The sequence below is a fragment of the Paracoccidioides lutzii genome (assembly GCF_000150705.2).
Source record: "Paracoccidioides lutzii Pb01 unplaced genomic scaffold supercont2.5, whole genome shotgun sequence".
Classification (NCBI taxonomy): Eukaryota; Fungi; Ascomycota; class Eurotiomycetes; order Onygenales; family Ajellomycetaceae; genus Paracoccidioides; species Paracoccidioides lutzii.
Genome location: NW_015440951.1, coordinates 1160594 through 1188500, shown reverse-complemented (window position 1 = coordinate 1188500; position 27907 = coordinate 1160594). Strand labels below are relative to the sequence as shown.

Genomic DNA, 27907 nt, shown 5'->3' with positions numbered 1-27907 from the left:
GTTACCACATCTTTCTCTTAACACAGGTGCACATGATCAGTCTTCATTTTGAATTGCACACCTCTTCCTTCTTTCTCTCCACCACCTCCAGATACTTAGCCCGTACACCATCCTTATACCCACACTGACGAACAAACTCGTCGACAGCCTTGGGTGACCTCCAGTTGCTGCGCGCATATTCGATGATCTCCTTCTCGCTGGGGAGGGCGAACCGCTTATGCGGATACACCTTGTAGTCCGTATCGGGGTTCAGGAGTGTCATTCTCGATTCGCCGGGATCAATGCGGAAAAATTCATCAACATCCTCATCAGTGACCTCATGCAACTCAGAAGGCTTCCAGACCGGCTCCGTGGGTGGTTTATTGACCAAACGAGCAGTGACACCCTCAACGAAGTCGGGATGAGCCATGAATTTGGCTGCGATCTTCTGTTCACGTTGGAAGGTTTCAGCGATAGACCATGTACGGCCAATGCGAAGCTGGCGAAGTGTCACTTTTAGAGAGGTTGGGGAGCGGGAAGCAAGTGTTTTCAGTGTTTTTTGGGCCCATTCCTTGTTTATTATCTCCTCTTGGAGTCTGCTTATAATCTCTTCCACGGTATTTGCGGAGAAGCAACGGTCAATGGATTCGCGGAGGCTACCTGAAGGGGAAATTGGCTCCTCTTCTAGTGAAGGAAGACCGGTGGAGAATTCGGAAATGGTGCTGTTGACCAAGTCGAGGCGCTCGCCTAGGCTAGCGGTGTCCTTGAAAACAAGCTCAGAAAGTCGTCCGGTTAGGTTGGCGAGAACACTAGAATGGAAATAGTGCGTAGCGATGCCGGCGTAAAGAGTTTGCACTCCAGACAGCCGTTCGGATGTCAATGCCAAGTAGGTTCCCAGTTCGCCATCAAGACGTGGCAAGAAGAAAGATCCCCCAACATCTGGGAAGAAACCAATGGTCGTTTCGGGCATGGCAAAGACGGTTCGTTCAGTCGCGATCCGGAAGGGGGCATGTACACTGAGCCCCACCCCACCGCCCATGGTGAAGCCGTCCATGATGGAAATGTAAGGCTTGCTGTACGTAGCAATGAGGTGATCGAGCCTGTATTCCAGAGCAAAGTAATCGGAAGACTTCTTCTGGCCTTCCGGCCCTTCAGAAGCTTGTTGAGCAAGAGCCGCAACGTCGCCACCAGCACAGAAAGCCTTCAATCCAGCTCCGCTGATGATGATAATGTTGGCAAGCTGTGATTTTTCCCATTCCTGTATCCATTTCCTCCATTATCCAACTTGTCCCAGAACACTGCAGGAATCTTGCAAGACATGGAGCATTGCGTACCTTCAACCTAGGCACAATCTTCCTTGCCATCGATCCATTTAGAGCGTTCAGTTTCTTGGGTCGATTGAGCTCAATAGTGCGCACACCAAAAAGGCTGTTGAATAGGACATCGTCGGGTTCATCTTCAGGAAGCTCTTTTGGTATGGCCGCTGTCGCCGCTGTAGACATCTGTATGGCAAACGAAATTTTAGAAAAAAAAACAAAAAAATAAAAATATTAATAACTAGCCACACAGCAATAAGTACGCCTATATTATCAATCCCTTACCTTCGATAACCCAGACCATGCCGGAGACGTCACTTTGGCTCTCAATGGCATGGCAGTTCTGGAAGGCCGTGAGAACCAACTCAACGGTGTGGAGGACTGGGGGCGGCAAAGTCGAAGGAACATCAATGGCGGATGCTTATCACAAAGGCAATTGAACAAAGTTCCTATAGACATACAAATGCACAGCGGATTGCTGGTAGGATGTCGAGTGGAGTTAGTTATATTACGGTAAATTGTACGTATGTCCAGAGAAGTGGAGATTGATCTCTCGTTGTTGATGACGCCGGAAAAAAAAAAGTTACTTAAATCACTGGTTAGTTATTTTACTCCCGACTCGGCTTCGCTTCATGTCCTCCTGCGCTTCGGTAGGCTTCAGGGTAGGAGTAAAGCACAGCGATTTGGCCGGCATTTACGGCAGCAATTATGTATATTTACTTCCTATACTATACGAAGTCCAAATAGTTGTAGATAAGTGAGCAGCAATGGTGATAAAATTGTGAATTTTTTTTTTTTTTAAAGAAGATTATGGACGGGCAGTTTCGTGGTGGACCTGAGTATCTACCAGGTAGTTGACCACACGCTTTCGCAGCAAACATATATATATATATATATCTTAATGCCTTGATCATTTCCCAAGATCAAGTGAAAAAAGCCAAAATTGAAACAATAAAAGGACACCCCAGTCGCCAAACCATGTTACAGTCAGATATCTTTTATGCGCAATATATTATTAAGCCCGTGCAGGCTTCGACTTAAGGTCACTAGAATGCCAGAATAGCATCCGATCAAGGGCCTGCTTCTCCACGATTAACCGGGCCGTTTCGAGAAGATCCTTCACATCCACATCCTCTCGATCCAGTACTCGCCCGTGTCGGCTAATTTCTTTCACCCCCATGAACAACCGTTCCTTCTTGACCTCAGTAATCAGCAACGAACGTCCAAAATTCTTCCCCCACTGGTTTTTCTCGAAAACGTCCTCCAGCCAGTATGGGCTAACATCGCGCGGGAAGGTAATGTTATCGTTCACGATAATCAGCTGCCCCCGTTGATACCGGTAGCTCAAAGCTGTCCTCCATGCCAGATCGTAAATTTTCTTTGGTAGCTTCGTAGAGAAGTCTCGAGGATGGGGCCCATGGGCAACACCACCACCTCTCAGCATTGGCGACTTTTTATCTCCTAGTCGAGCTCTTCCAGTCCCTTTCTGAGGTCGAATCTTCCTACGACTGCCATGAACATCGTCTCTCCACTTTGTACTAGCGGTACCTTGCCGGGTCTTGTCGCCCTCATAGACAATCGCACGGTGTAATATATCCCGACGTAAAGGTAGTAGAAGATGCTGAGAGCTGTATTTGAGAAATCTGAGGGGTTCCATAGTCGGAAAGTCGTAGAGTGTCGCAATAACTGGCGGGGGATTCCACATTGGCTTCCGTATGTCATCGGAGTTCAAGGTTTGCCCGGCAACATGCGCGCTTGCGAACGCAGTCAAAGGAGAAACGACCGCAAGCTCCGTTTCCGTAGTCATTGACCGTGATATATGCTTAGGTACACACTGCTGTTTATTCAATTAGCCTTGTCGCGAGAGAAGGGGTCAGTTATCATACAATTGCCGGAGCAAAGTTGCTAGCAAGTCCACGCGGGAGCCACCTCAGTGGCCCCAGCGACTTGCTCCCAGACATTGCGAGGATAGTTTCCCACACAAATCGAATAGTTCGACGCTGTTGGCGTATTCTGTAGAGAATTGGCCGATGGAGGGTTTCTGCAGATTTTGGATTTTGGATCTTGTCCGATTTTGCGCTAGCCTCAAAAAATTAAAAGGTTGCTCACCAACCCTCCGACTGCCACAAAACCAAACATCCACCACGCTCAGGACCACAAACGAATATCCATCATGACCCATTGCGAACTGGCCTCGAGGCCGCTGTTCCAATGTCTACGACACACATACAAAAACACCTTTCCCGCAGTGCAGCTCCCGTTTAGCCGCTCCTTCTCGTCCACCCCAGCGGACAAAGAAGAGGCGCAAACGGAAACCGGTCCGAGCCAGCCTTTCTACAGAGCTCCTGATCCAGCACTGGTAACTAGTCCTCAACTGGAGCGAAGACTTCTACGGGCAGGTAATCCTCCAATTGGGTCTCGTCGACGTCGCGCAGCGCTCCAGGACTCGCCCAATATCCCATTTGAACTTCTGCCGTACCAATGCTTCCAGGAAGCTCGCAAAGTCTTGTTAGAGGACAGAGAGGAGAAAATCAAACAAATCGAGACAGAGAGTGGTAGAATAGCGAGATTACGTGCGGCTGACCCTGCAACCGTTGGAGGAGAACTTCAAAAGAATAACCGGCTCAGAAGCATGGAGAAGCACTTGGAGTACTTGAAAATTCAGGCAGATATCAACGATCCTGTGATTAAGAAGCGATTTGAGGACGGCCTTGGTATGTTTACAAGGATCCTGAACTGTACTACTAGAATGGGAACTAAGAGTCGTTCGACTAGGTGATATGAATCTGCCAATATATCGATTCCTCGCTGATAAAAAATGGAGAGAATATAGACGCAAGATCATCGTCCAGCGTATAACTCAAATGAAAGTGGTTCCCGATGTGCTTCCACATCTAGATCCTATAGTCGATGTGAAATTAGCATTTGGGAGACGAGTAATACCTCCTGGAGAATTCGTCGATTCTCGAGTCAGCTCGATCCCAGCCAAGCTGAACGTCCAAAGCTTTGAGCGAGGCGAGAAACTGTTGACAATTGCTGTTGTGGATTCGGATGTCCCCGATCTCGAACACGACACATTTGGGTTCCGATGTCACTTCCTTGCCATTAATGTGCCGATCTCGCCTAACGAGCCCCGGATTTCCTTGGACAAGCTCTCAACAGACAATCAGGTCATTTTTACGTGGTTTCCTCCTTATGCTCAAAAAGGAAGTCCGTATCACCGACTCTCTGTCGTTGTGTTGGAGCAGAAGGATCAGGCAGCTTTGGATTTGAAGAAGGTGGCAGAGAAGGTGCAGCGTGAAGACTTCTGCCTTCGAAGCATACTGACGCGACACCAGCTAAAACCCATTGGAGCTCATCTATTTAGAAGCAAATGGGACGAGAACACCGAATCTGTGATGAACGAGTTTGGTATTCCAGGCGCAGATATTGAGTTCCTGAGAAAGAGGATTGAACCTCTGCCATACAAGAGAAGGAACCCATCCTCATTTAGATAAGACTGTTTTGTTGTACTTGCGTGTCTATGTCCATTGATTTTTAAGGAATTGTTACAATATATTGTATAGTAGCTTTATAGTACACTTGATTTTACAATTTACACATCCCAAGAAAGAATGGCAAAAATGAACTAACTCCCTTTCCAACTCCAGCCAGCAAATGCAACACTCAATCGTCGGAAAACTTAGCAGGCTCTAAGGTATTCCGTGCCCATCTAGGAAACGAATAAGTTTTCCCTAGTGCAATAACTTTACCAACCACTAATCCTAACGGGATGGGTCCGTGTAATCTCGAGTCCCTCGACCATGGCAAATTATCGCCAATAACCCAGATATGGCCTTCGGGGACCTAGCATTCACCAAAAGCAGTCAGAAACAGTAAAACAGCAACATTGCCTGGAAAAATAAAGCAGAAGAATATAAGAAAAAGAAGCAATTTCTAACCCGTATCATCTCTGCATCCTCGCACCCCTTCCCGTCATCCCCAGGCGACGGTGCATCCTTCAACACGAAGTCCCCCGGCATGCCCAGCACCCGCTTGGTCGACGTCCGCCCTCGAAAAAGCGGACTCTTGAATACGACCAGATCCCCCACATTGAGCCCTTTTCCGTGCTTGTGGAATTTAGAAATAAGAAGCCATTGGCCCCGGTAATTTATGTTCGGGTACATAGAGGGGCCGGAGCAGGCTTGGTAGGAGTAGCAGTGCTCATTGAAGAGTTTCCCGCCCCCGAGAACGGCTAATCCACCCAGGACGGTGGGAACCGTCCGTTTTATTATGAGGGTGATCAGGATGCGGCCATTCATTGAGGTGTCTTTTGGCGGATTACTCGCATCCTCTGGTGAGGTAGAATCGAATCATGGAAACAATTTTTGGTGGCTCCATCGAGAGAGTGTGCAATTGGCTAAATTAACTAGTTAATTATGGCGATTGGGTGATTGGCTGACATAATATTACGTCTGAGAGAGCAACGGGCAAACGTTCTACCGTTTGCGCACTTTCAATGAATTCCAAAGTTTTTTTTTTTGACTTCCAATCCCTTTTCTTTTCTTCTTCACACCGTCAATTCTTTTGACATCACCAAGTTGAATCGAAATGATTTCCCATTATGTCGTTTTATAACCCGGAATCCCTAAGTTTGATTTAAACGACCTTAATATGCTAACTTCCGGACTCAATGGCACGAATTATTCTACTTTCCCCAGCCAATGAGCCTTCCGTTGAATATTGGCCACGCGACCCTTCTGGTGAATTCTTCCCCCATTTCGCTTCGGCCCTTTAACACAGCCATTAGATGAAATACTTCTCCCTACACAGCGTTGGCAGTTTTACCACTTGGTACAGCTATAACCTTCACCTATTAAGGGTCGACGTCCACGTTCCTTATTATTCCCTCCTCCCCACTCGTTCTGGGACTCTTAGTACCGACAAGCCTAACATCCGAACTTACTCTTTCCAAATGCCTCGGAGAGACTACAAAAATCATTGACAAAGGATGAAACGCTTCTATAATGCTAGAGCCCGTCGTCTTCATAATACATTCCAGGACGCACAGGTGTGGACAGTGAAGCAATATTACAACTGTGTGTCTCTTTTTGCCGCCAAAATGGCAGAGATATCCCCGAACGCCAGATTTGACTTCTGATCCATTTAAGTATGGATGGTGAAAAGCTGAATGGGCATGGTTGGGAGACATTTCTTTCCTACATAGACAATCATATTATTCTTTACCTTTACAATTCAGATTGCTATGTTGATTATTATTATTTCACTATTTTTATTTAATTCATTTTCTTCTTTTGAGTGCTGTCATGTCATTAAGACGCAAGCGTTCAAATTTTGACCAAGCATTATTGCCCACAAATTAGGCCATTTTAACGTCATGACAGCTTCTGGCCAGGACACCAGTTGGCTTCCAGGTTCTGAAGCTTCGTTTTGAGCGTCTCCGGGCCAAAAACACCTCAAGCCCATCTCCAAAGGCTGAACTCCTCTTCTATGAGGTCTTACTTGTCCCAAGTCTCAGCGAACCTATTTCTTCCACATGGAATCGGCATCTGCCGGTAAACTTTTAGTCAATATCAATTTCACCAGCCTTCCAACAACGCATAACACTCAAACACCTGGAAGGGAAGGAGAAATATATATTGGTGTATATATATCGGACCCTGGGAGTAACATCCTGTAGTGAATTTGGAAACCTTGGGCCCAATCCTTCTTCTCAACGCTCTCTCAACATCCTCCCCAAATATCGACTTGTGAGATTCCTTCAACTTCGCCTTGCCGCTGGGAAGCGCCTTGTTCAATGCTTTATCGGACGTGACACTAGCCATCAATTGGGGCTCACCCATGGGTAATTGGTCAGCCCTATTGATCTGCCACAGATGATATACCTTGCTGTAAAACGTGGAAAGCTGCAAGAACTCAATTTTTTTAACTTTTTCGAACTTCGCACTCAAGGCCTGGTCAATCGGGTAATAGATAAGAAATATGGTTAGCTGATTGATATTACACCGGTCTCTTTCATACTCCTCACTCCTTTCATTACCTCACCTAGAAAAAAATGGATAGATGAATGAGATTCCATGAATAAAGCGGTTCACTATATTGTGATATTTGGTGAAGGGGGTATTAGCAATAGCCCACTCTTCACCTCATATTCGTGCGAATGCCAAAGCAATTGCTCCTTTTCTGGCAGCTTTTCATTTAGTTTCTGAGAAATCATGTACTCGATGTCAATGAGCTGCTCTCCAGGTTCAGGAGATTCACAAATGATACACTTACGCATATCTGAGGTTCAACTCGCAGTTAGCCATCCATCCATCGGAGTAGCGGCAGGAGAATTTCGTGAGAGGCCAGAGTTATCTGCACATATGCCTGTGCGCGCCGTCGTTCGCCTTTGTACAGTAGTGAGCGGCTTCGACACAGTGCGTGTCATCAGAGGCATAGAAGATGTGCACACACTTTGTTGATCGGACCCAGAGTTTGAGACATGATGAATGGATGAAGGGTGAGTTTTTCTCCTTCTCTCCTTAGCGGTAGTTACTTTTTCTCGTTGACAGTTGGAATATTGTCGCGAGTAGCTCCTACTTATATTCAAGGTTTATTACCCCTGCCTTTAGATACATTCCACAGGAACCGATTGGGATATGTATGTCCAGATATTTTTCAGCATTGCAGGTCACCATGAGGATACATGTGGTGGACTGCCCATCATTCACTTCACTATGCAGAATATAATACCAAGGAAAATAGACTACACCAGCCATAACAAATCGTTGGGTATTCGATTTGAGAACATCAGCCATTACATATTTCAAACACATTCCTCTGGCACACCCAATCCTATATGTCTTCTTACAACATACATACATGCAGGCACAGCCAAAGCAAAAAATAGACCTAAATAAACAATATAAATCCGTCTTCACCCCTTTTGATAATCGAGCCAGTATTCATTTTACATATTGTTTTTCATCTCCCGCAGGGTATGCATCACATCAACAGGATCCGTCTTCTGCGTCGCCTTTTGGATTTCGGGGTCCTGAGAGATGTAGAGTTAGACATTATGTGGCAAGTTGGATTGAATGCTAGTCTGCGTAAGTTGGAAGATGAAATAACGAGACAATAAAAGGAGGACTTACATTGACCCTCATGAACACGTTATGTAGCTGTAAGATAACAGTGTCAGAAAATTGACTTTCCATTGATGTTCTTCAATGGTAGGGCCGCATAAGAGCAACTGAAATAGCGCATTGGAGAGGCTAATACAGACATACCTTCTCCTCACCCATAGTAAATTTGCCCTGGGTCTCCTTATTCTCCTCCGCAAACTTTTCTAGCTGTCTGATTGGCTCTGTCCGAGATACTGAAATGCAGAATTTCACATTCTGTTTTGTATATTCGTGGCCGGGCTGCGATACCAGGTTGGGCCAGTTAGCAGAGGCGTATGTATTCAAACATGAGTCCCCTATTCTATTCGTTTGAAACAGGATGCAACCTACATAGATCTTAGTATCATCTGGAAGATTAGCAAGTGTTTCATTGAGCGCGATATGCATCTGTTGAGCAGTTCCTTCGAAGAATCGGCCGCATCCTACAAAATTATTATTTTATCAGTTCCAGAAGGTAATAAACACATATCAGGTAAGGATGTAAGAAAAACAATATATATATATAGTTTGCTTTGGAGACGAAGCAAATATGATGGACATACCTCCAATGAAAAGCGTATCCCCCGTAAATACGACACGCTGATCCCCATCCTCCGCGAAATAGCAGATGCTATCCTGGGTATGGCATGGCGTATGCAGAGCAGTTACCTTAATACGCTCCCCGATTTTGAATGTCTCTCCGTGTTTAGGAGTTTTGGTGACGGACTGACAATCTTTTCCCCCTATGATAGGTAACTTTCCGAATTCTTTGAGCTGCATGAACACAGAGTGGGCAAGTAAGTTGGCTGATGGTTCCTTATTTTCTTTTTATATATCCATGATATTTCGTGCAGTGGAATGGAGTTGGGTAGCTTACGATCCTATCATTTCCACCGGCATGGTCGTAGTGACTGGACAGAAATTTAGTTCCTTAGTGCTTACGATAATACAACTGGAGGTGCAGATACTGACTGATGAGTGTTTATGATCGCTTTGAGGTTAATTTTACCGCTATCGATATGGGATTTCAGAACCGGGATGGCTCTATAAGAGAATGTTAGTGTGAGAATAAATGGGAACGGCATCTCAGTATGCATTGCAACTACGATGGTTACCTACTCCGGAGGATTTGCGGGGTCCACCACCATTGTTTCCTTTGACGGCTCGTCGGATATCAGGTAGGCATAATTGTTGCCCGACCCGGTCCCTATCGTCGTTGTTTCATTTCAGCTTCCTTGCTATTTATCATATAATTGGGGAAAGCTTACACATCGGAATAGATTCGATATGCATTTTGCGCCTAAATATTGATATACCGGGGGTTAACAACCGATTGAAGGCCCTGCTTGCGATCATGGATTTTGGAGATTAATCTATTACTGATGTGATCTAATGCAGTAGCCTCCTCGTTGATTGCTTCGTAATTATATACCTGGTGCGGGGGTTGTCTGGATTCGATGCGAGGTATGACGTTGAAATGTGTTCAACACTAGGCAGGTCTTTCCGATTCGCCCCGGCTATTCTTGCTAGTCACCCCGCAGATTGAGGATCGCAAATAGACAAGACACATGTTGCTGCAACTGTTAATATTGTTCTTGATTGGTGGCCGTTTATTTTCTTCTCCAAAACGTATTATCTCTATGAAGGAATAGGTCTATGGATAATTTTTATTCGCAAAAGTTGAAACCTGCTGATATGGCCTGTATGTTTGATATCTTACACATCCTACTGCCATGTTTGACCACCAAACGACAAAATACGCTACATGTCTTAGTTAAGATTTATATTAGAGCTCGCTCTATTATTAATGGATACATGTGTTCTTTAGATAACACCTATGGATTTGAACCTCCAGCTTCCGTTTATATTCCATCCACAGCTTCGCAGTATATTCGAGTCTGAGTCTGCTTGCATGTCCGTAGCACTGGGAAGGGAGCCATCCTCCGTCCCACTTACAACTGCATCATTACCTTTCCCCATCTCTGAAGTAACGTACCCGCCGGCTTCCATCTGTATGTCTGTATCCAAGTTATGTGAATATTGATCAACTGGTGATCGAAGATGGTCAACCCAATAACCCGAAGCATCGTTACAGACTGCGTTGACGTAACACATCGAAAGGTTCAGCTTTCTGACTGTAGCCCATGAGTTTGAGTTTAAAATGTGACGCAGCCATAGATATACAGCCTCCTTATACGGATCTCTCTCCGAGGCCGTGCTATCCGAATCGATAAGGACACGGGCTAGCTCACCGCTTAGAACGGTGAGAAACGTTGCATGTTGTTGACACAGTTCTTTTAAATATCCATCCCATGTTGAAAACACGGGCTCCATTGGATTTCCAAGGCTGAACCATAGCATTAGCAAAACAAGGCACGGTTTTTGTATGGTGTCTGAAATACTAACGTCCTGCTGGCTGGAACAAGAAAACCCTCCTCTAAAAGCACTTCAACAACAGCCCCTTCTCCTTGTTGGCTGCAAATCGATGTGAGATTTTCTAGCACCCGGGCCGACTCTAACTTTCGAGGTCGTTTCCTTTTCGCAGAGTTCTCGCTCGGGCTATTCTCACGAAATACTACGGTTTTCAACGACTGCTGTATTACGTCCTTCACAGATCGAGAGCCGTCACTGAGCCCTGGAGTACCAATACCGGGGTCTGCCGTTGCGATATCGGGCAAACCAACCCAGTAAAACTTCCAGAGCCATTGCAGGGACCGATGAGCCGCATTTCGCAGTACAGAAAGCGATGGCAACTCCCTATGCGTCGCCTCGTGGCGTAATTCCACAAATGAAGCTGGTAAACCGAATTCCATTGCCTTTTGGAACATAGTCTGCTTCCTTCCGTACAATTTCGAGTCCACTAGTCCGGTAACAAATCTGTGTTGGAACAATTAAGTAATCTACAAACTTACGGGGCGGACAAACGGACGTTACCCCAGAAAGGGAACCACTGATACTGGGGTTGGAAATAAGATGATTTGTAACCAAAAATTGAAAAATAGAAGTAACCCACCTGCAAAACGCTGCCGAATAAGTCGCCCGAATAGAGAAAATGGAATTTCTCTTCGCATCATCGTGTAGAATAGCATCTGTTAATAGTGCAGTTGCCTCCACGGAATGCGGCAGGTTCCCGCGCAGTTTCCAGACCCAAACCTGAAAAGAGAATAGGGTGACAGTATGTTAACATTGACAAATAAAAATCACATACACAAAACCGCCTTTAGAAATATAAAACCTACAAGTGAGCATGCTTTGGCACGCATGTCTGCAGGTTCCTCAGAAGCAGGGGGGTAAAATTGGCTGCGAACGGCCAGCAGCTCAGACATCTCCTTCCACGGAGTAAATTGAAGCCGTGGCATGTTTGACTTGGAACCGTTTGACTGACGATAATGTGGAAAAGTTAAAAATAAAACCAAGGATATACACGGGCAGCTGGAAGGGATAATGAAGTGTTGTAAAAGCGTTGTCATGTGCAACAGCCATTCGATCTGGACTGGCTTGTATGATGTGGTGGTTTGAGAAAACCAGAAAGGAGCGGATATCCTCAGGCTGGATTGTAACGATAACAGCGTTCACAAAAGGTTCTGTTGTGGGTTGTCCAAACTTATCTGATACGACAGAGGAGTAATCACCAACGAACAAATAGTGACGAGCCACGTACAGTGGAATCTCAGTACTCCCGTATATAAATTGGAACCAAGGTCGGCTGCCCCGTTTTATGCGCGGGTCAATACCAAAGTATTGATATTTGGGATATATTTGTCGTCGTCATGAAAACCTTTGCAGTGGATGAGGCGAAATTAAAGTTTGGGCTAGTTCTGATCCCAAATGCTTAATTGTCAGCTTAGCCAATCAGAGCCCTCAGAATGACATCAGACTTTGACATCGTCAAAGCAAATCGACTTATTGACACCTTTGCTTATTTGGCCAGAGATATTTCTTTTGTTGTTTTATATAGAATTGACTTCTAGGCTTAAATTGTTCAATCAAAATTGCCGCTCCTCTACTATAGTCAAAGTCTAATGACCTCTTCAGAAGTTAACAGTACAGTACATGATCCTTCGAGGAAAAACATGTCTCATTTGCAACGCTATGCCTGATATGCTAAGTTTTCTCCCATCATACCCAACCGTACTCAGAGCCGCCATAGGGCCGCCTTAGCATATTGGTCGGATAATTCATTGGTTGTGTTACTTTTACCATGCTGAAATCCGGGTCTTGCTCGTGCTCAAAGAAAAAAGACCTGCCAGCCATATCAAGTTGATAGACAGGGCTAGCCTCTGGATCACACGGTTGAGATGATAGAACCCAAGGCTCATTGAGGTTAACTTGGGGATAAGGTATTGCGAAGGGGCTGTGGGATCCTTGCATCGGGAAAACGACTCGGGTTTTGAAATCCTCTGGTGTCTGTATTTCACTCTCCCCATGGTTTATCTCTCGATAGCCGTTGCATTGTTCACTTCCCTGGTTGTCTTCTTTTTCTCCTTCCTGTTGGCTTTCGTCGTCGTCGTGGCCACCGTCATCGTCATCATCATCGTCTTGCGAATCTTTCATGGTGGAAGGATCAAATGTTTCTTCCAGCTTCAGTCCCTTGCCCCCCGCGCGTTGCAAAGACACGGGCGAATCCCCATCTCTCCCCAGTCCCAAACAACTGGGGTCAGAGTTGTCCCATGGTGGAACTCCTTCAGGTTCGTCGTACAGTCCAACACCAACAAGTTCTTCGCCGTGTTCATCACTATCAGGAATAAGAAGAGGAGTATTTGGTTCATTTTTAAATTGCTGAATAGGAAGAACGTTCGGTGTCAACAATGCCGTTTGAGACGTGGAGCTGCTATATGTACCATCTGCTAATGGCATTTCGTAGCCTGCTGACGATATCAAGTAGTTTGTTGTTGGTGGGTCTGAAGAGAGAGATTCCATTACAGTGATGGAGTTGCGATTGGAGGTATCCAGAGTGTAGTGTGGGTATGCAACGTCAGAAAGTGATTGATCGTCAATGAGATTCAAGTTATGTTGTTGAGGGTAGAATCCGTTGTTGTCGAGATACGTTGGAGATATAGGCACCTCATTGGTCTGATACACTCCATCCTGCCATGTATGTGATGGCCGAGGATTGCGGTGAACAATGTGAAGTAGCTGGTAAGAGGATAGCGAGCTGATCAGTCTTTCACCTCGGAGAGGTCTGAGTAGAGTAGAATGGAAAGGGTCGTCACGCATATTATGTTTAACAGCGCGGCGCTGCCCTCCACGGCAGTGATTGAACATCATATCTCGCTTTGCAATCCGATTAGGGCTGTTGTCAGCACTTGCTGTCTTTAAGATGCCATGGGTGGTACGTTTTCGATCCGCCATTTGGGCTCTATCGACGTTAGTTAAAAATGGAATGTCGCTCGGCGAACTCGCAAAAGAAGGTTGATACAACAAACAACTGTTAGCCATGATGAAGGAGTGTGATTCATGAGAAATGAAGTTGCAGCTTGAATAGGAAGATAGGCGAAAAAACAGCGGCAAACGGCTTAAATATAAAAGGTTGCTAGTACGTAATTCACTTTTCGGGTTCGGCAGATACAAGAGATATATACAATGGCACGGGTGTCCTAGACTCCTAGGTAAGTCAAAATCCACTAGTTGTGCAAGGCTACGGATAAGATTTAAGGTGGAAAAAGTCTGCGTAGAACAGATCATTTCTGGCACAGGAGATCTGTGGGTTTGAGAACATCGTTGCATTATTGCCATAACCCGCCTTGTAGTTTGGCCAGGCAAGTAACTTGGAAGCTGTGGAAGGTGTTGTGGAAAGTGGATGGGTCCAAAAAAACCTGAGCTGATGAATGGTAACACTGCTACTCCGTCTCTTGATAGTCAAACCCGCAAAAAAAGGTTCAGGAGGTGAATAAAATAGCGAAGGACGTAGAAAATAGCAGGTGGAGCACATGTTTGCGATTGTCAGTATGTATGTCGTAAAGTACCTTTGATTAGTTATCAGAATAATAACAATAAATAACTAGTTTGTTAATGAACTTTAGCTCAAGTGGTCTGGGAACAGGCAAGCCTCCATGTCAGTGCCAAACTTTGGATGGCCATGTTCCGAGCCACGAAGGCTTGCTCAAGCTGATGGGATGGGCCCTGGTCCTAGAACAGGGGCTGTGACGCTCCCAGAAATGTTCTGTGTTTTGCAGACATCATACATGCATTATGGCATTGTTGCTTGCAGAATTCATTAGCCACAACCCCAGCAGCTTGCCGTATCTCGTCCTGGTCTCGGAATTCAAGGGTGGGGGAGCCATGGAAAGGAACAAAATTGTCTGGGTTCTGGGTTTTCATACTATCCACACGTAATCGGCATTCCACACTGGGCATGGTTGAGTAATGTCTCCATGAAAAATAACTAACTACCAATAATAGTTTGACAAAGAGCCACTGAATTTCAACCTTTTTCTCTTTATTGTTTCTTTCTCTAAACCTGGAGTCGATAACATTTATTATTATTCGTATTATTATGATTATGATTATTATGATTATTATTATTATTATTATTATTATCGCTTGCACATCAACCTTTTACTGCTGAGAAGGTGTCTTACCAGACCTGTGACGTGATACAATTCCTCCTGGTTTCTAAACACTACATACATGTCATCTCCAGCAGTCGGTCCCAATTGGCCATCCACTCTTCAAGTTACATAGGAAGCATTACCTCCAACTTAAAAGGAGCCAAAGTTAAAAAAAAAAGAAACCCAAAGGAAGAACACATGTCATTGTTCGACTACGATGATGCTAGTGGCGTGTGGTTGGGTTATGGTGGATACATTTTGAGAAACTTTTGCTCCCGCCCGCGCACAGATAGTTAACTATCTTTGTTAGTCGAAACGCAAGAAAGAGAATATTTAATCCTCCTGACCACCTAAATATTAGCTCACCGAGAGGCGAGGCGAGTTAGGGGTTGAAGTGGTTAGTTGGTTAAGGCCTTTGAGGGGATATGACACGCTGTCATATATAAAACCCAGCTTGAGATAAAAGTAATACTTGAGGTGAGAGCGGTCAAGAAAATACTGTTAATCCTGAATTTCATTATTTTAATCTATGCAAGCCTTGCACGACGATGCACACCCAGCATAGTTACCATTGGGAGATAGAAGAGTCCCCAAGGGCGTCAACAAATCTGGTATTTCAGGTCCAAGGAGGTCCAAGGCATCTGAAACTCGCCTCGGTTTTCATTCATCCCCATCCACTATTGTTGTAGTGGTTAAGGGGCGAACCTGGGCGAGTGAGTAACAACGTTGTTGTTACCCAATCGGAGCGTATTTCACACTCCATTCCAGATATCCTGAGATGAACGATTGATTCTTTGTGGGGTCAAAGAAGAGTATTTTTGATTATACCATGCGAAGGATTCTTGAGGGGTAATTCCCTGGGCGGCAAATAATTATCCATACAAGAGAGCGAGTGCGACAAAAGCTCCAGAGTATTTAACTATCCAACCAAAAAAAAAAAAAAAAAAAAAAAAAGCTGAAACCTCATCGGTAATGAAGTGGAAAAGCCGAGCCAAAGCAGCTCACCGTCCATGCTCTGTAATTTGGTGCGTATTATCGATGTAATTCCAGTTCCCAGCAGAGAAAGGCGGGGACATACGGAGGAATAATATTAAATGGTGTTTAGTATATCCCCACCAGCACAATCCTGAAATGGGTGGTGGGTGAACACAACAAGAACCAGACCAATTTCTTTATATAGCCTATGGTTAAAGCTAAGAGCCGCTGGAATTGGCCAAGTAATTCAGGGGGGCCCACTGGGTTGCCAGCTGGTCTCAAACGGGGAACCCCCACTAGGCGGGAGGCCGACATTTGGGTTAACTTGCCTCAGCATGATCCCTTCACTGGACTCAGAATATTAATGGCGAACCGATTCATCCGCGACCAACACACCCCCACCTCCTCCCCGCGACATTTTACGTCCACACATAATTAGCAGCTAAACGGATCTTTTTGTGTAGCTTACTCCAAAAGAAGTTTCCAAGCGTTCCACTAAAGTACCTCATCAAGCGCTTTTAGGTTGAGCTGGAAGACAAACCCGTGCTATGATTTTAAGTCGACATTTTTGCTTTTTTGAGATGATAGAGAAAAAAGAATTATTGGTGGTGAATCGTGATTTGGTCTCAAAACTGCCATTATTCTGATCTTCGAAGATTCGATGATGTCCACTTGTTTTAACGGTACCACATAACCTCTCATGACTCAAAAGTCAACTTTCAGGGGAGAAAAGGGCCCAGATCCTTGTGACTGATGAAGCTTAATAAGTACCGAAGACGAAGCATGCGTGTAATATGTTGGGAACTATTGAGGGGTTCAAGAAATCTTCCTGACCAATTATGCATGCATAAGATCACCTGCATATTACCATTTATGAACGAACAGGCTCGATCATATCAGCGAAAGGGGCCAGGCAATCGTTGATTGGCAGTCAAATTGATTGTTTAAACACCCCGGAAATAGCGCACCAACCATTACAACTAGCGGGAGCGCTTGGTTGACTATATTCAGCAGCATCACGAGAGTCTACTTATACTAACTACCCATGCGAACGGTCGACATGAATCTGCTGAAAGTCCAACGTATCCGTATTGGGAAAAGAAGAAATACACTGTGATGGCAAAGGCAGATCCATTCCAAAACCCCGTCCATATGATATAACCCTTGAATCCATCAGATGACTGAGAAGAAACCCTCTCTCCCCAACATTCACCACATGGTGGAATGAAGGGACGCCGTATCTAGACGCCACTCGCCGTTTGGAGGCCACCATGGGGGCCATAGGCACTAGTCAAACTCGTTTTGAGGGAAGTTTGAGGGAAGTTTAAAGCCTGAGAGCATCATGAGAAACCGGTAAAAATCCTGGACCTCAATTAATTAGTTACACTCAGATCCTGAGAGCTTACGAACAGTCGTTGCCGTGAGTTAAGAGGCCATTTAACTAGTTAGTAGTTAGTTATGCACAATCTTCTTACAAACATCCTTCCATCCATGAATGTTGCCTTACGTAAATGCATTCTGTAAAGTGTCGTTGAGTAACCTGCTTCCTATACACACCTGAAGAGCTTGGGAGAAGAACAACCCCCGTGGGAACTATGAAGTATTATTATTGCTCTAAACGAATCCAAGAAACAGACCCACGGAACAAGTCTGGCAATATTTCTCCACCGACTTTATTGTTGCCTTTTGTGCCGTTGTGATGAGTCGAAGTGGAACTGGGCAGGATGTGCATCGGAGGCATAGGAGCCAGGTTGCTATCCCATACTTGCAAGTCCTTGTTGGCGGCTTGCACCTCGCAATCCCAAACCAGAACTATCTCAAACCATGGGGCTGATCAACATCCATCATCCGCCGACTTTTCCTTTCTCTTCTTCCCCGTTTCCTCATTCTGCCTCTCTTCCAAGGTTAGCTCGGGTATGATCTCACTAGAAGGCAGAGCACTTGGAAGGCTCCTGTCCCTGAAGCTCGACATGCATCGTGTAACAACAGAAAGCAATAAAAGATTCCCGCGTCCTTGGAACGTAATGTGTGTCCGTACTCTAGTAACAAGGTTTATGGATCCCACCTAAAATTTAGCCCCGGAGAACGTATCAACTAAATTTTTATGAGCCATTACTGATCTCTCGATACCGCAAAATGCCTTGAGAATTAACGCGCTAAACGCAACCTTGATCACATTATTGCACGCATGTATGCATATACATACATGTATGGCTGGTTCCACAATAGGAAGAACAAAGTATCATCCGGGGGGGCCTTTCTCTCGATTGTGACATTACTTGGAATCTAAAGGAGCGAACCAATCACAAATTTTAGAATCGAAAGGGGGTGTTAACTAACTCAAAGGAACAAGTCAGTCCTCTTTCTTTCAGCAAGTTATACGCATGCTAGCCATCACAAGGCGCGGAATGCCAAAAAAGAAAATGAAGATGAAAAATGAAAAAATGTGAAATGAAAATGAAAAATGAAAATAAGAAAAAGGAAAAGAAGAAGAAAAATAAAACTAAAAAAATAAAACTAAAAGGGAAAAAAAAAAAAAAAAAAAAAAAAAAAAAAAAAAAGGAATAATTCGTGGAGCGAATTTCCACTGGCATGCACTAGGTGAGCTGAGTCGTGCCAATGGAACCTTGGAAAATTGTTCTTCGTCCTATCATCAAAGGCTCACTGGAACCCTGTAAACCATCAGCTTACCCAAAGTCAAGGACCAAACCTTTGAAGGCTATCACAAGCTATGATTTATTGTTGGTGGATCCCTTTTTCACAACGAATGCCAAACAGGAGTGAGTAACCGGTATTTAATCCGAGCCCGGCCCCCAGGGCCTGGCACCTTGCATAGTGAGAAAATTATAGGACCGTGGGACGACACGCTGGAATTATTGCCAGTTACCAAGCGGAATACTACCTATCCGACCGAGTCAACCTTCTGCTCCACATCGCGTACCACCGGATTTTTTTCGTCATCAGGAGGTGAAGGGAATGACACGTCCGTGCAGAAAGCCCAAGTCTTGGCTTTGCCATTCCCCGGTTCTGTGGAGGGCAAAAATCTCAGATCATGGGCCTCCAAAATTTTATTAGACGCAATTTTACAACAAAAAATTGACTTCTTTTCTTTCAGCCGAAAACTACGCATTAAAAAATGGATCTTACCATGGTGATTGGTCCTATTATTATTTCCATTCTGGCGCGCTAGTGGTCAAGATACGAAAAGCATCTGTCCAATATCACCGCCAAAATAAGAATCTATTATTATTCCAAACTCGTTTGCTTCTTTTCGAATTTATGTGGTGTGTTGTATTTAATTTATGCTCCATAACATTGTCTCATGATGCGCCGCCGCCCTACACTGAACATATTGGTGACAGAGGAAATAATTGCGCCGCGGAAAACCAGGAAGTAATGGAAACTAACATGTAACTAAATCTGACATAAACACTATTATATCAACGGATCTATTCAAGATTGTGTGCAGTTTTGGCCGAGCTCGGCGTGAGACAAACATTATATTTTCATACCAAATTTTAACCTTGGTATTCAGGTCAGCTGCCGTCTTACTAGCCCACTGAGACTTGTTTTTTCACGAGGATTCGCTGCCTATATTGTTGAGAACTACGGAGTACACGCTACGCAATATCCCCTGGGACGAGTTTTACGCGAGGGGCATGGATTCTTACTGTCTCTAGCTCCTCTTTTCAGATAATCCAGAATGCTGATGGATACGATTCCCGCTGCGACCTACAACCATACATCTACCTACCAAGGTACCAGGATGGCTAGACATGTAACTATTACATCAAAAATGCACAAGGTTTCCGCGAACTCTCTGCTTCAGAGTAACTACGTGTACCATGCCAACAACCCTTTGACTCACTGTGTGGTTGTAATGCTTGGGAAGACCTGATTTCCCTACGATTCTCAGACCGTGACTGTGTCCTCCGCTCCGCCTTCTGACCTGGATGTTTTATCAAAGATTTAACTAAATGTTTCGTCGAGATGATTGTTCCAGCCCCCGTCAGGAAAAGAACGCATTTAAACCTACTGCCTACTTATCCTTTGCTTGTAATCAATTCCCGATTACGCACTCCTTAGCCCTTCTTCTCGATAATGCCGAATATCCAACAGTTGCAAAATATCCGCACCTACAATCCTCCGTACTACCTACCTTGGCCTAGGTGCCTGCTGTACCTAGATATGGTATGACAAACAACAGGGGCTCTATACGTTCCACACCACGGTTCATCGTCCATGTACGGAGGAGTATCTCATAACCAATTTCACCTCGATCTCTCCGTAATCTTTCCCTTATCCTGGCCAAGACTCTATTTCCTATAACTCCGTAACACTTGCCCTTTTTTTCGACGTTTCTCTTGTGGCTCCATCTCGGATTTCAACCGAATGGAACTTCATTTTTGGATTGTATTTGTTAAATTTGTGTATCCAGGCTGATGATCGACACCGCCTCGGGGCTTGTCAATAATTTCGCATGTGCATAAATATAACTGGATTCGAGACTTTGCCTTGGTTGATTTATCACTGAAAGGGTCTCTAGACCTCTCCTCCTGAGTCATTGAGTGTCAGGAGACGATAAGCCAACGCCTGCAGCCTGTGAAAAGTCAAATCCAATACCCTAGTCCTCCCCGAAATCCTCGCCTGCGTCATCACAGACATCATCCAAGAGGGTAATTTTATAGCTGGGAAGAAGCTCGTAGCATGATTTCTACGCCCTGACCGCCAACAGGGAAGTAATGTCCATAAAATTGGGGAGAATATCGGAGTCTTAAGTGGCCCTACTTTGTTTCATTGTTATTTATGCAATGTTCCCCCATGGATAGTCGGGACTAAATTATAAATGTCAGCAGAAACTAACACCCATTGATTCATGAATATCATTGTGATGTATGCGACCAGATATTACCTGCTTACTCGCATCCAAGGAATATGGAAAAGAAGTACTGCAACACAGATATATAACCATGCGCCAGGATATTCTAGAATTTTTGAAAACGCTTTGAAACACCCAAGCTGATGCTTCATACCACTTTCATACCACTTTCTCAACCCCCGCCCTTCATGTTAGTAATCTCTCCAACAGTGTGCATTCCCTGAAAGAGCAGCCGAGGAATGATAATGGCCACCATCTTTTGTTTCCAATGTTCCTCAACCCGGAGAAGTTTATACGCGACAATCTGGTGCAAAACAAATTTACAGACATGCCTTGCTCCAACTACTCCGGTGCCTCCCATTGAAGAGCCTCTGTTACCATCATATCATGATGCTACGACGACGAACCTTGGCTTACCATCCTGGCTCCTATCCGTGTGGGCAGACGACACAATGTGAATGCTACATATTTTCGTCCCTATCTTCTCAATCTCCCTGCTCAAATCATTCACTATCTTCTATCATCTCCCTTTCGAAGGGCCATCGATGTGACCTCTGCAGATTGCCCGGGGACGAACGGCTATGCATTGAAGGCTGAGTTTGGAGAAAGTTGGATGTCTGACCAGTGCAGAGACTACGACTCGACATATCCCCGGCTGACGAAGTGATGAGTACTTAAGTCATTGTATCCCTTTGTGGTTTATTCTGAATTATGATCTTGGACACTAGCATTGTGACTAGTCTTCAACTGTAATGAAACTGAAAATCAGATATATCAAGAGTTGCTTATTCTTAGAACATGCTTCATCTTCCCTTCATCTCTGTTATTTGGTCATGGTTAGGAAGAGTGTATAGTCATTTATCAATAACTGTCCATTAATCTTGAAGGTTGTATAAGCATCAAAGACAACTCTCACAAACATGGATATTAACCGCATCTCTAATCGTTGACAATCTACGTATCGTTGAATACATCTCATTGTTACGCATGTCATGAAAAAATGATGAGATATATGAAAGCATACATATAACCACATTTTTCAGACGAAAGCTTTTCAACATTAAGACAATCATTGATAAGAAACGCCCTCGGCCTCATCTGAATGTACTATGAGAGAGAAACAGGCAGCTGCGATTTAAAATATCATAAACCATGTGCAGAAAAACTCCATCAATCATTACAAAAGTCTAAAGAGTGACGTGACCTTCTATACCTCCCCTGGATCTCACTCTCGTGCTCACATTCGGGACACTGCTGGATCAGACATCCTTCTCTAAGGAGGTGGGCTTAAATGTAACCATCGAACAGCATCCAACAACCCCGGAGCAAATCAATATGCAGTATTATGAAAGAGCACCCAGCGTGCTCCTCAATTCCTGTATACAGTTCTGTTGGAGCATGACTCTTCCCTATCACAGGGTTATAAATACCTAGTCAGCCCTGCTTTTTGTGGTAACTACTCGCCGCCCAAGGAGTCCCGGTCCTGTAGAGAATGAGATGCACTCACAGCACCTAGATCATTATATATACCCAAAATATTAGATGATAGGAGAATGTCATTTAATGTTTAGAAGACCGTCCAAATGCCGGTTCTTGCTTTGCTGAATCTATATCCCACTGCGATTTGTGTGTTGCCTCAAACCAACCATGCCAATTGAGAATAATCCGCATCTGAAGGAAAACGAAATTACATCCTCCTGAGTGCAAATCCAATGGCGGTTAAGACAGAGTCAACCCTATTCAAATAGGATCTCCATCTTGCTTTATTTTGAGGATATATTGGGAAACAATATTTTTAAGAAAATTAATACATGAGAGATCATTCTCAAAAACTCATTCACAAACTCCTCGCAAAAGGTATATCTGAGTGATATTTTCTCCGAACTAGTCCATTTTGTTCTTTTGCGTACCGAAGTATATCAAACTAAAGTAGATGCCTTAGGTTATATAAAGCGAACCCTAGCTTTTTGGTAGGTGAATGCCATCCATAAGAACGGGCTCTTTGATCCGTAAGATGACGTTTATATTTACTGACGACAATGGCATCATTCGGGGTGGCCCAGACTTGAGAAGCTTCCAACCCTACCACCTGCGCAGAAGCAAGGGCGCTGCGAATTTAAAAATTTGATGTTGAATCACTTTGAATCGTGCAGACTCCACTGTAGTTCGTAGCATCACATTGGAAACTCATGCGTTTGTCAAGGAAAAAGAGGGAAGTTGCGGCGTTCACATCCCGTCCTTATGTTAATCCTCATCTGTTGGAGCATAGACATAGCTTAATGGTCTGAAAGGACTTCCTAATAATACGACGGTTCGATGGTTCATAAGCCATTTCTGGATTCAGACGTGCACCCAATCTTGTGCATCGATGTCGAGTTGCCAACAGAGAAACAGCGCAGAATTAATTGGAGGAGAAACGGCAACAGCAGTTCCCCCGCTGACCACACCCTCAATGTCTCAACCGGGGGAGCGGTTGCATAGATCAGCTTGTGATGAATTTTGGCTGTGGAGAATGTCAATTCCTCTAGTTATGTAGTTATTAAAGTTTCGTATGATGCAGCCGATTGAAGTTGCTGACTCAGCCAGTGATTCATCGATCCATTCAGGTTTCTGCTTGTCTGATTCTGCTCCTTCACGATGCTTTTAAAGCGAATAAAACTCCAAATCAACTCCGGTTTAATTATATTTTGCCTTGTATATTATCTTCCTTTCAAAAAAACAAGCTGGATTCTTTGTTAATAAATGATAAGCTGGCTTGGACTGCCAACTAGTTATTAACTATGGCGAGTGGCGTTCCCGTCGATGCCAGACCCCCCGATGATGCAACTCTGAGGTGCGTCTTGCAGCTAGCTCCTTGTGGGACCGATTTCAAGCTCTTCTTTATCCAACTGAATGTATTCATCTAATGAGGTTATCATGGACAATTACGGAGAGCCCAACAGTGATTCAGACTTACATTCTCGTCTCGAGGTAACCTGTTCCCTCTAGTTTCAGGAGGTAAAGCGTTGGAGTATTCCTTGCCTGCGTCATACACAGCCGTGTCACACTAACAGATATGTTCGCAGGTTGTCTTCGATCAAGATGCTAGACATATCCGCAAATCTTCTCTTGTTTCTACTGACTCCCCGTGGCTCTCCAGCCGCCATGCAGATCAACGGAGTGACTCTGCATGTTTCGTCCACGCCCTCCTTGGACAACCGCATTGGCAGCCACCACGCCTTGGACCAGTTGGTGAAATGAAAGAAGCAACAATCTCGATTAAAGAACCACCACCCAACGAGGAACATTTCTTACCTTCTCCTGTGATGCAATCTCGCCTTTTGACCAAGAAACAACTCTCAGACATGGCGTGGAATGTTCGGGCTCTATCCAAGAAGCTTGGGAGTGTTAAAATGAAGCTCAATGTTAGAACAGTATTCATCCTTACGAAACCTCAAGACCAATGCCTTGTATTTCTGACGAGGCAAGTCACTCGATGGCTTTTATCCAGAGATCGGAAAACTCCATACACAGTATATGTCGAGAAGAGGCTGGAAGGTGATAACCAGTTTGATGCTGCGGGGTTACATGAGGAAGAGCCTTCTGCAAAGGGACGACTAAAACACTGGGATTTAGAGCTTGTCCATGAGAAACCGCATACATTTGATTTCGTTGTCACATTAGGAGGTGATGGGACGGTTTTATATGCCAGCTGGCTGTTCCAGAGAGCGGTTCCCCCGGTTCTCTCCTTTGCACTAGGCTCGCTCGGTTTTCTCACCAACTTTGATTTCGAAAATTATCAATCCACACTCGAAACATCCTTCTGCGAGGGCGTCACAGTAAGTCTCAGGTTGAGGTTCGAATGCACTATCATGAGGAGCAGACCCCGTCCAAATCATTCCGGCCTAAGGGATTTAGTGGAAGAGTTGATTGGGGAGGAGTCGGATGATGACACAACACACAAGCCAGACAAAACGTTTCAAATATTGAACGATGTAGTTGTTGATCGAGGCCCAAATCCAAGTATGCAATGCTCAATATGTCTCCTACCTGAAATTAGGGTCTTTTTACGACTTGTCTTTCGTTATGTGCATGTTAATAACCTTTTCCCTAGCAATGTCGTCGATCGAAATATTTGGAGACGACGAGCATTTCACTTCTGTACAAGCCGACGGCGTGTGCGTTGCGACCCCTACTGGTTCAACAGCATATAACCTTGCAGCTGGTGGTTCACTATCGCATCCTGACAACCCCGTTATTCTTCTTACTGCTATCTGTGCACATACTCTAAATTTCAGGCCTATCATATTACCTGATACCATCGTCCTCAGAGTCGGAGTACCATACTCTGCAAGGACAAGCTCCTGGGCTGGCTTTGATGGCCGTGAACGGTAAGTTCAACCCCACTCCTCTGACACCGAATTCTAGAAGCAACTAACCTTATAACAGAACGGAATTATGTCCTGGTGACTATGTCACCATCTCGGCTTCGAGATTCCCGTTTGCCAACGTGAGCCCCTCAGAAGCGCGGAGCCACGAATGGATACAGAGCATCTCCCGGACTCTGAATTGGAATTCAAGACAAAAACAGAAAGCATATGATGCAAAAAAACTTTGCGATGCTGATAAAAGTAGGATGTAGCTACACAGCTATATGAAGCCTATTTCTTTTTTCTTTCTTCTTTTTACTCTCTCTCTTTTTTTCGTTATATATTGTGTGAGTAACGTCCAGCAATACTGGTTTCTTTGCGCTGTGTACCCTCTGTACGCCGCAAGATAGGCTTTATTTGTATTTCGACATACGATAATTTTTATTGACATCTTTTATTTTATGCCTGTTTCATAGCCCCATGAATCTACGTAGTAATATGCTCAGAATTAGCCACTACTACGCCCATCTATGAGATATTTTCAGCGGCAACATGAGGGTCCAAAAAAAAAAAAAGAAAAGGAAAGAAAAGAAAGAAAGAAAGAAAGTAAAAGTATCATATTGCAAGAGAGAACATGAATTAACTTTTAGCGTTATAGTATACAAATTATACAAAATTATGGCTGACCTGTGCGTTGCCAATAAATTCCGTAAATTTCTAGATATCGTGAGGGCGAACTGCACATTTGCGTGAACAGGCAACCGTAGTCTGCTCCCTACCCCAGATCAATGATGAGCGCGGAGGAATCAGCTCAAGCAGACAGCTTAATGAATTATCTAGAGATTTCCTTTCCTGAAGCAATTATATCACCAATCTGGCTATTGCAATCTCAGCCACAACATTTCAATAGCGAATTATCCCCACCGAACTACGCAGACCTCCGCTCCAAAAAGGAATGGCATCTCTCGCCAAGTACACCCAGGTATCCTCCACAGGCACAGCTGTGAGCAACAACGTTGGGGACTCACAGGAAAAGCACCGATCGAGAAGTATACCGCAACCTTCTACGGGGCTGCGTGTTCCCTCCAACAAGAAGACAATCTATGATCGAAATCTCAACCGAAGCCGTAATGCGGAACTCAGCAAAGCAAGCTTTGCGTACCTCTTTTCTGAAATGGTCGTATATGCTCAGAGACGGGTGACTGGAATACAGGACCTAGAGCGACGGTATGTAGTCAAACTGCATCTATAACTCAAGATAACCCCTTCTGTCACCAGTTCCCATTCCCCTCGACTAGAACCATGACATGGCGTTGGCTCAGCTATTATAAGTAAACCATATTAACAGCCCATCGATTGCCATCAACCAGACTTAACGAACAGGGCTACCCCTTAGGCCTCCGCCTTCTCGATCTTCTTCTCTACCGATCTCTACCCGGGTCCTCCTCATCTAGCGGTCTCACATCCTCTTCCTCCTCATCGGGTACCCAACCCAACCGACCCCTCCGCATCCTCCCACTCCTCCAGCTAATACACGGCCCTCTTTGGCGCCTCCTATTCTCCCGCCCAGCAGATGCGCTTGAACACTCCGTTGCCGCCGCTACACCCAATGAATACATGATTACTGACAATGACCCGCTGGTCAATTCCTACATATCTGTCCCGCGGGAGATGAACCAACTGAATTGTGCGGCGTACGTGGCTGGAATTATCGAAGGGGTGTGTGACGGGTGTGGGTTTGAGGCAAAGGTGACGGCTCACAATCAGGCTAGTGAGATGTGGCCCGGACGGACAGTGTTTCTAGTTCGATTTGGTGAGAGTGTTATGGAAAGGGAGAAGATGTTGGAGAGAGTGGGGGTAAAGTAAATATTTTGGCGTGGGGTATTTGATATAGACCAATATTTACGGTTTAAAATGGTCTTTTAATTTATGGGTTTTGTTTTCTTTCATTCCATTGTCAGCTTTGGACAAGCGTGCGTCATTCTTCCTTCCTTTTCCTTCTAATTTTCTCCGTTTTGCATCAATTTCCTTATATCTCTCATATTTTCCCGGTTTGGAGGCTCTTTAGACAAGCTCGCAACTACTGCTAATGTTGGAGAAGGGAACTTTGTTACAGATTCCTTGTTTTCGTAGGACGAATGGCGTTTGGCGAGGCTGCTCCATGCAGTTAGTCCGTCTTTACCAGCTGATAATTTGAAATAGCACAACAACTACCCTGCCAGCATATTCTCATTTCATCGGAAAATTATTATTCTCCATCTCACGTTACAACCATCGGCACTACTTTTGTGCCCCGCGGTCGACGAGCTCGTCCTATCGTGGGCTAGAAATAAAGTTTCTAGTTTCGCAAAGCTGAATCAAAACATCTATCACTCTTCCCAAAACAGGCAACTTCCGCCTACATAGCTATCCACGGCATGAAACCAGCCCATGTTTATATTCAGGCAAATTAAATTGCGAGAATGAATTTGGGCCAAACATGCCTAAGAGCCCGGCTAATAGGTGCTGCAATGTTGGCGTCAGGGGTAGAAGGAAACAGAAATTTGGGGTGGGAGGTAGAATCAGAGTTTACGGCGCATCCTTTATGTGAGCCTGTGTGCATGTCATAACTAGGGGATAGCTATTGAAATGATTGTTTGTATTCTTGTGATGATTCCGAATCTGTCCTAGGTCGTTTACGTCCGAGAACAAAGATCTTATGTGCAAGGGAAAA

The 27907-nt window shown here is 44.7% G+C and overlaps 10 protein-coding genes across 10 annotated transcripts; 3 read left to right on the top strand and 7 right to left on the bottom strand.

Annotated features, from left to right (window-relative positions):
- Positions 1 to 43: 43 nt before the first annotated feature.
- Positions 44 to 1631, bottom strand: PAAG_02554 (3-hydroxyisobutyryl-CoA hydrolase; the record flags this gene model as incomplete). The annotated part of the gene is made up of 3 exons (XM_002795802.2): positions 44 to 1237; positions 1314 to 1481; positions 1581 to 1631. 3 exons carry the CDS (start codon positions 1629 to 1631, stop codon positions 44 to 46), a joined length of 1413 nt encoding a protein of 470 aa, XP_002795848.2.
- A 679-nt stretch (positions 1632 to 2310) lies between these two features.
- PAAG_02553 (mitochondrial 54S ribosomal protein YmL6) lies at positions 2311 to 3256 on the bottom strand (the record flags this gene model as incomplete). Its single annotated transcript, XM_002795801.2, has 2 exons — positions 2311 to 3132; positions 3182 to 3256. 2 exons carry the CDS (start codon positions 3254 to 3256, stop codon positions 2311 to 2313), a joined length of 897 nt encoding a protein of 298 aa, XP_002795847.2.
- A 212-nt stretch (positions 3257 to 3468) lies between these two features.
- Positions 3469 to 4792, top strand: PAAG_02552 (mitochondrial 54S ribosomal protein YmL35; the record flags this gene model as incomplete). Its single annotated transcript, XM_002795800.1, has 2 exons — positions 3469 to 4009; positions 4071 to 4792. The coding sequence occupies 2 exons, from the start codon at positions 3469 to 3471 to the stop codon at positions 4790 to 4792; spliced, it is 1263 nt and encodes a 420-aa protein (XP_002795846.1).
- Positions 4793 to 4961: 169 nt separating this feature from the next.
- PAAG_02551 (hypothetical protein) lies at positions 4962 to 5596 on the bottom strand (the record flags this gene model as incomplete). The annotated part of the gene is made up of 2 exons (XM_002795799.1): positions 4962 to 5141; positions 5237 to 5596. The coding sequence occupies 2 exons, from the start codon at positions 5594 to 5596 to the stop codon at positions 4962 to 4964; spliced, it is 540 nt and encodes a 179-aa protein (XP_002795845.1).
- A 1278-nt stretch (positions 5597 to 6874) lies between these two features.
- Positions 6875 to 7575, bottom strand: PAAG_02549 (hypothetical protein; the record flags this gene model as incomplete). The annotated part of the gene is made up of 3 exons (XM_015844673.1): positions 6875 to 6910; positions 6989 to 7249; positions 7441 to 7575. 3 exons carry the CDS (start codon positions 7573 to 7575, stop codon positions 6875 to 6877), a joined length of 432 nt encoding a protein of 143 aa, XP_015701721.1.
- Positions 7576 to 8247: 672 nt separating this feature from the next.
- On the bottom strand, positions 8248 to 9733 carry PAAG_02548 (hydroxyacylglutathione hydrolase; the record flags this gene model as incomplete). The annotated part of the gene is made up of 9 exons (XM_002795796.2): positions 8248 to 8331; positions 8432 to 8458; positions 8567 to 8701; positions 8792 to 8883; positions 9004 to 9214; positions 9318 to 9351; positions 9413 to 9484; positions 9560 to 9647; positions 9709 to 9733. The coding sequence occupies 9 exons, from the start codon at positions 9731 to 9733 to the stop codon at positions 8248 to 8250; spliced, it is 768 nt and encodes a 255-aa protein (XP_002795842.1).
- Positions 9734 to 10264: 531 nt separating this feature from the next.
- PAAG_02547 (hypothetical protein) lies at positions 10265 to 11799 on the bottom strand (the record flags this gene model as incomplete). The annotated part of the gene is made up of 4 exons (XM_002795795.2): positions 10265 to 10787; positions 10847 to 11317; positions 11454 to 11593; positions 11680 to 11799. 4 exons carry the CDS (start codon positions 11797 to 11799, stop codon positions 10265 to 10267), a joined length of 1254 nt encoding a protein of 417 aa, XP_002795841.2.
- A 760-nt stretch (positions 11800 to 12559) lies between these two features.
- PAAG_02546 (hypothetical protein) lies at positions 12560 to 13879 on the bottom strand (the record flags this gene model as incomplete). Its single annotated transcript, XM_002795794.2, has 1 exon — positions 12560 to 13879. One exon carries the CDS (start codon positions 13877 to 13879, stop codon positions 12560 to 12562), a length of 1320 nt encoding a protein of 439 aa, XP_002795840.2.
- Positions 13880 to 23625: 9746 nt separating this feature from the next.
- PAAG_02545 (ATP NAD kinase) lies at positions 23626 to 25466 on the top strand (the record flags this gene model as incomplete). The annotated part of the gene is made up of 4 exons (XM_015844672.1): positions 23626 to 23739; positions 23911 to 24847; positions 24939 to 25215; positions 25274 to 25466. 4 exons carry the CDS (start codon positions 23626 to 23628, stop codon positions 25464 to 25466), a joined length of 1521 nt encoding a protein of 506 aa, XP_015701720.1.
- A 683-nt stretch (positions 25467 to 26149) lies between these two features.
- PAAG_02544 (BET3 family protein) lies at positions 26150 to 27060 on the top strand (the record flags this gene model as incomplete). Its single annotated transcript, XM_015844671.1, has 2 exons — positions 26150 to 26421; positions 26565 to 27060. 2 exons carry the CDS (start codon positions 26150 to 26152, stop codon positions 27058 to 27060), a joined length of 768 nt encoding a protein of 255 aa, XP_015701719.1.
- Positions 27061 to 27907: the final 847 nt, after the last annotated feature.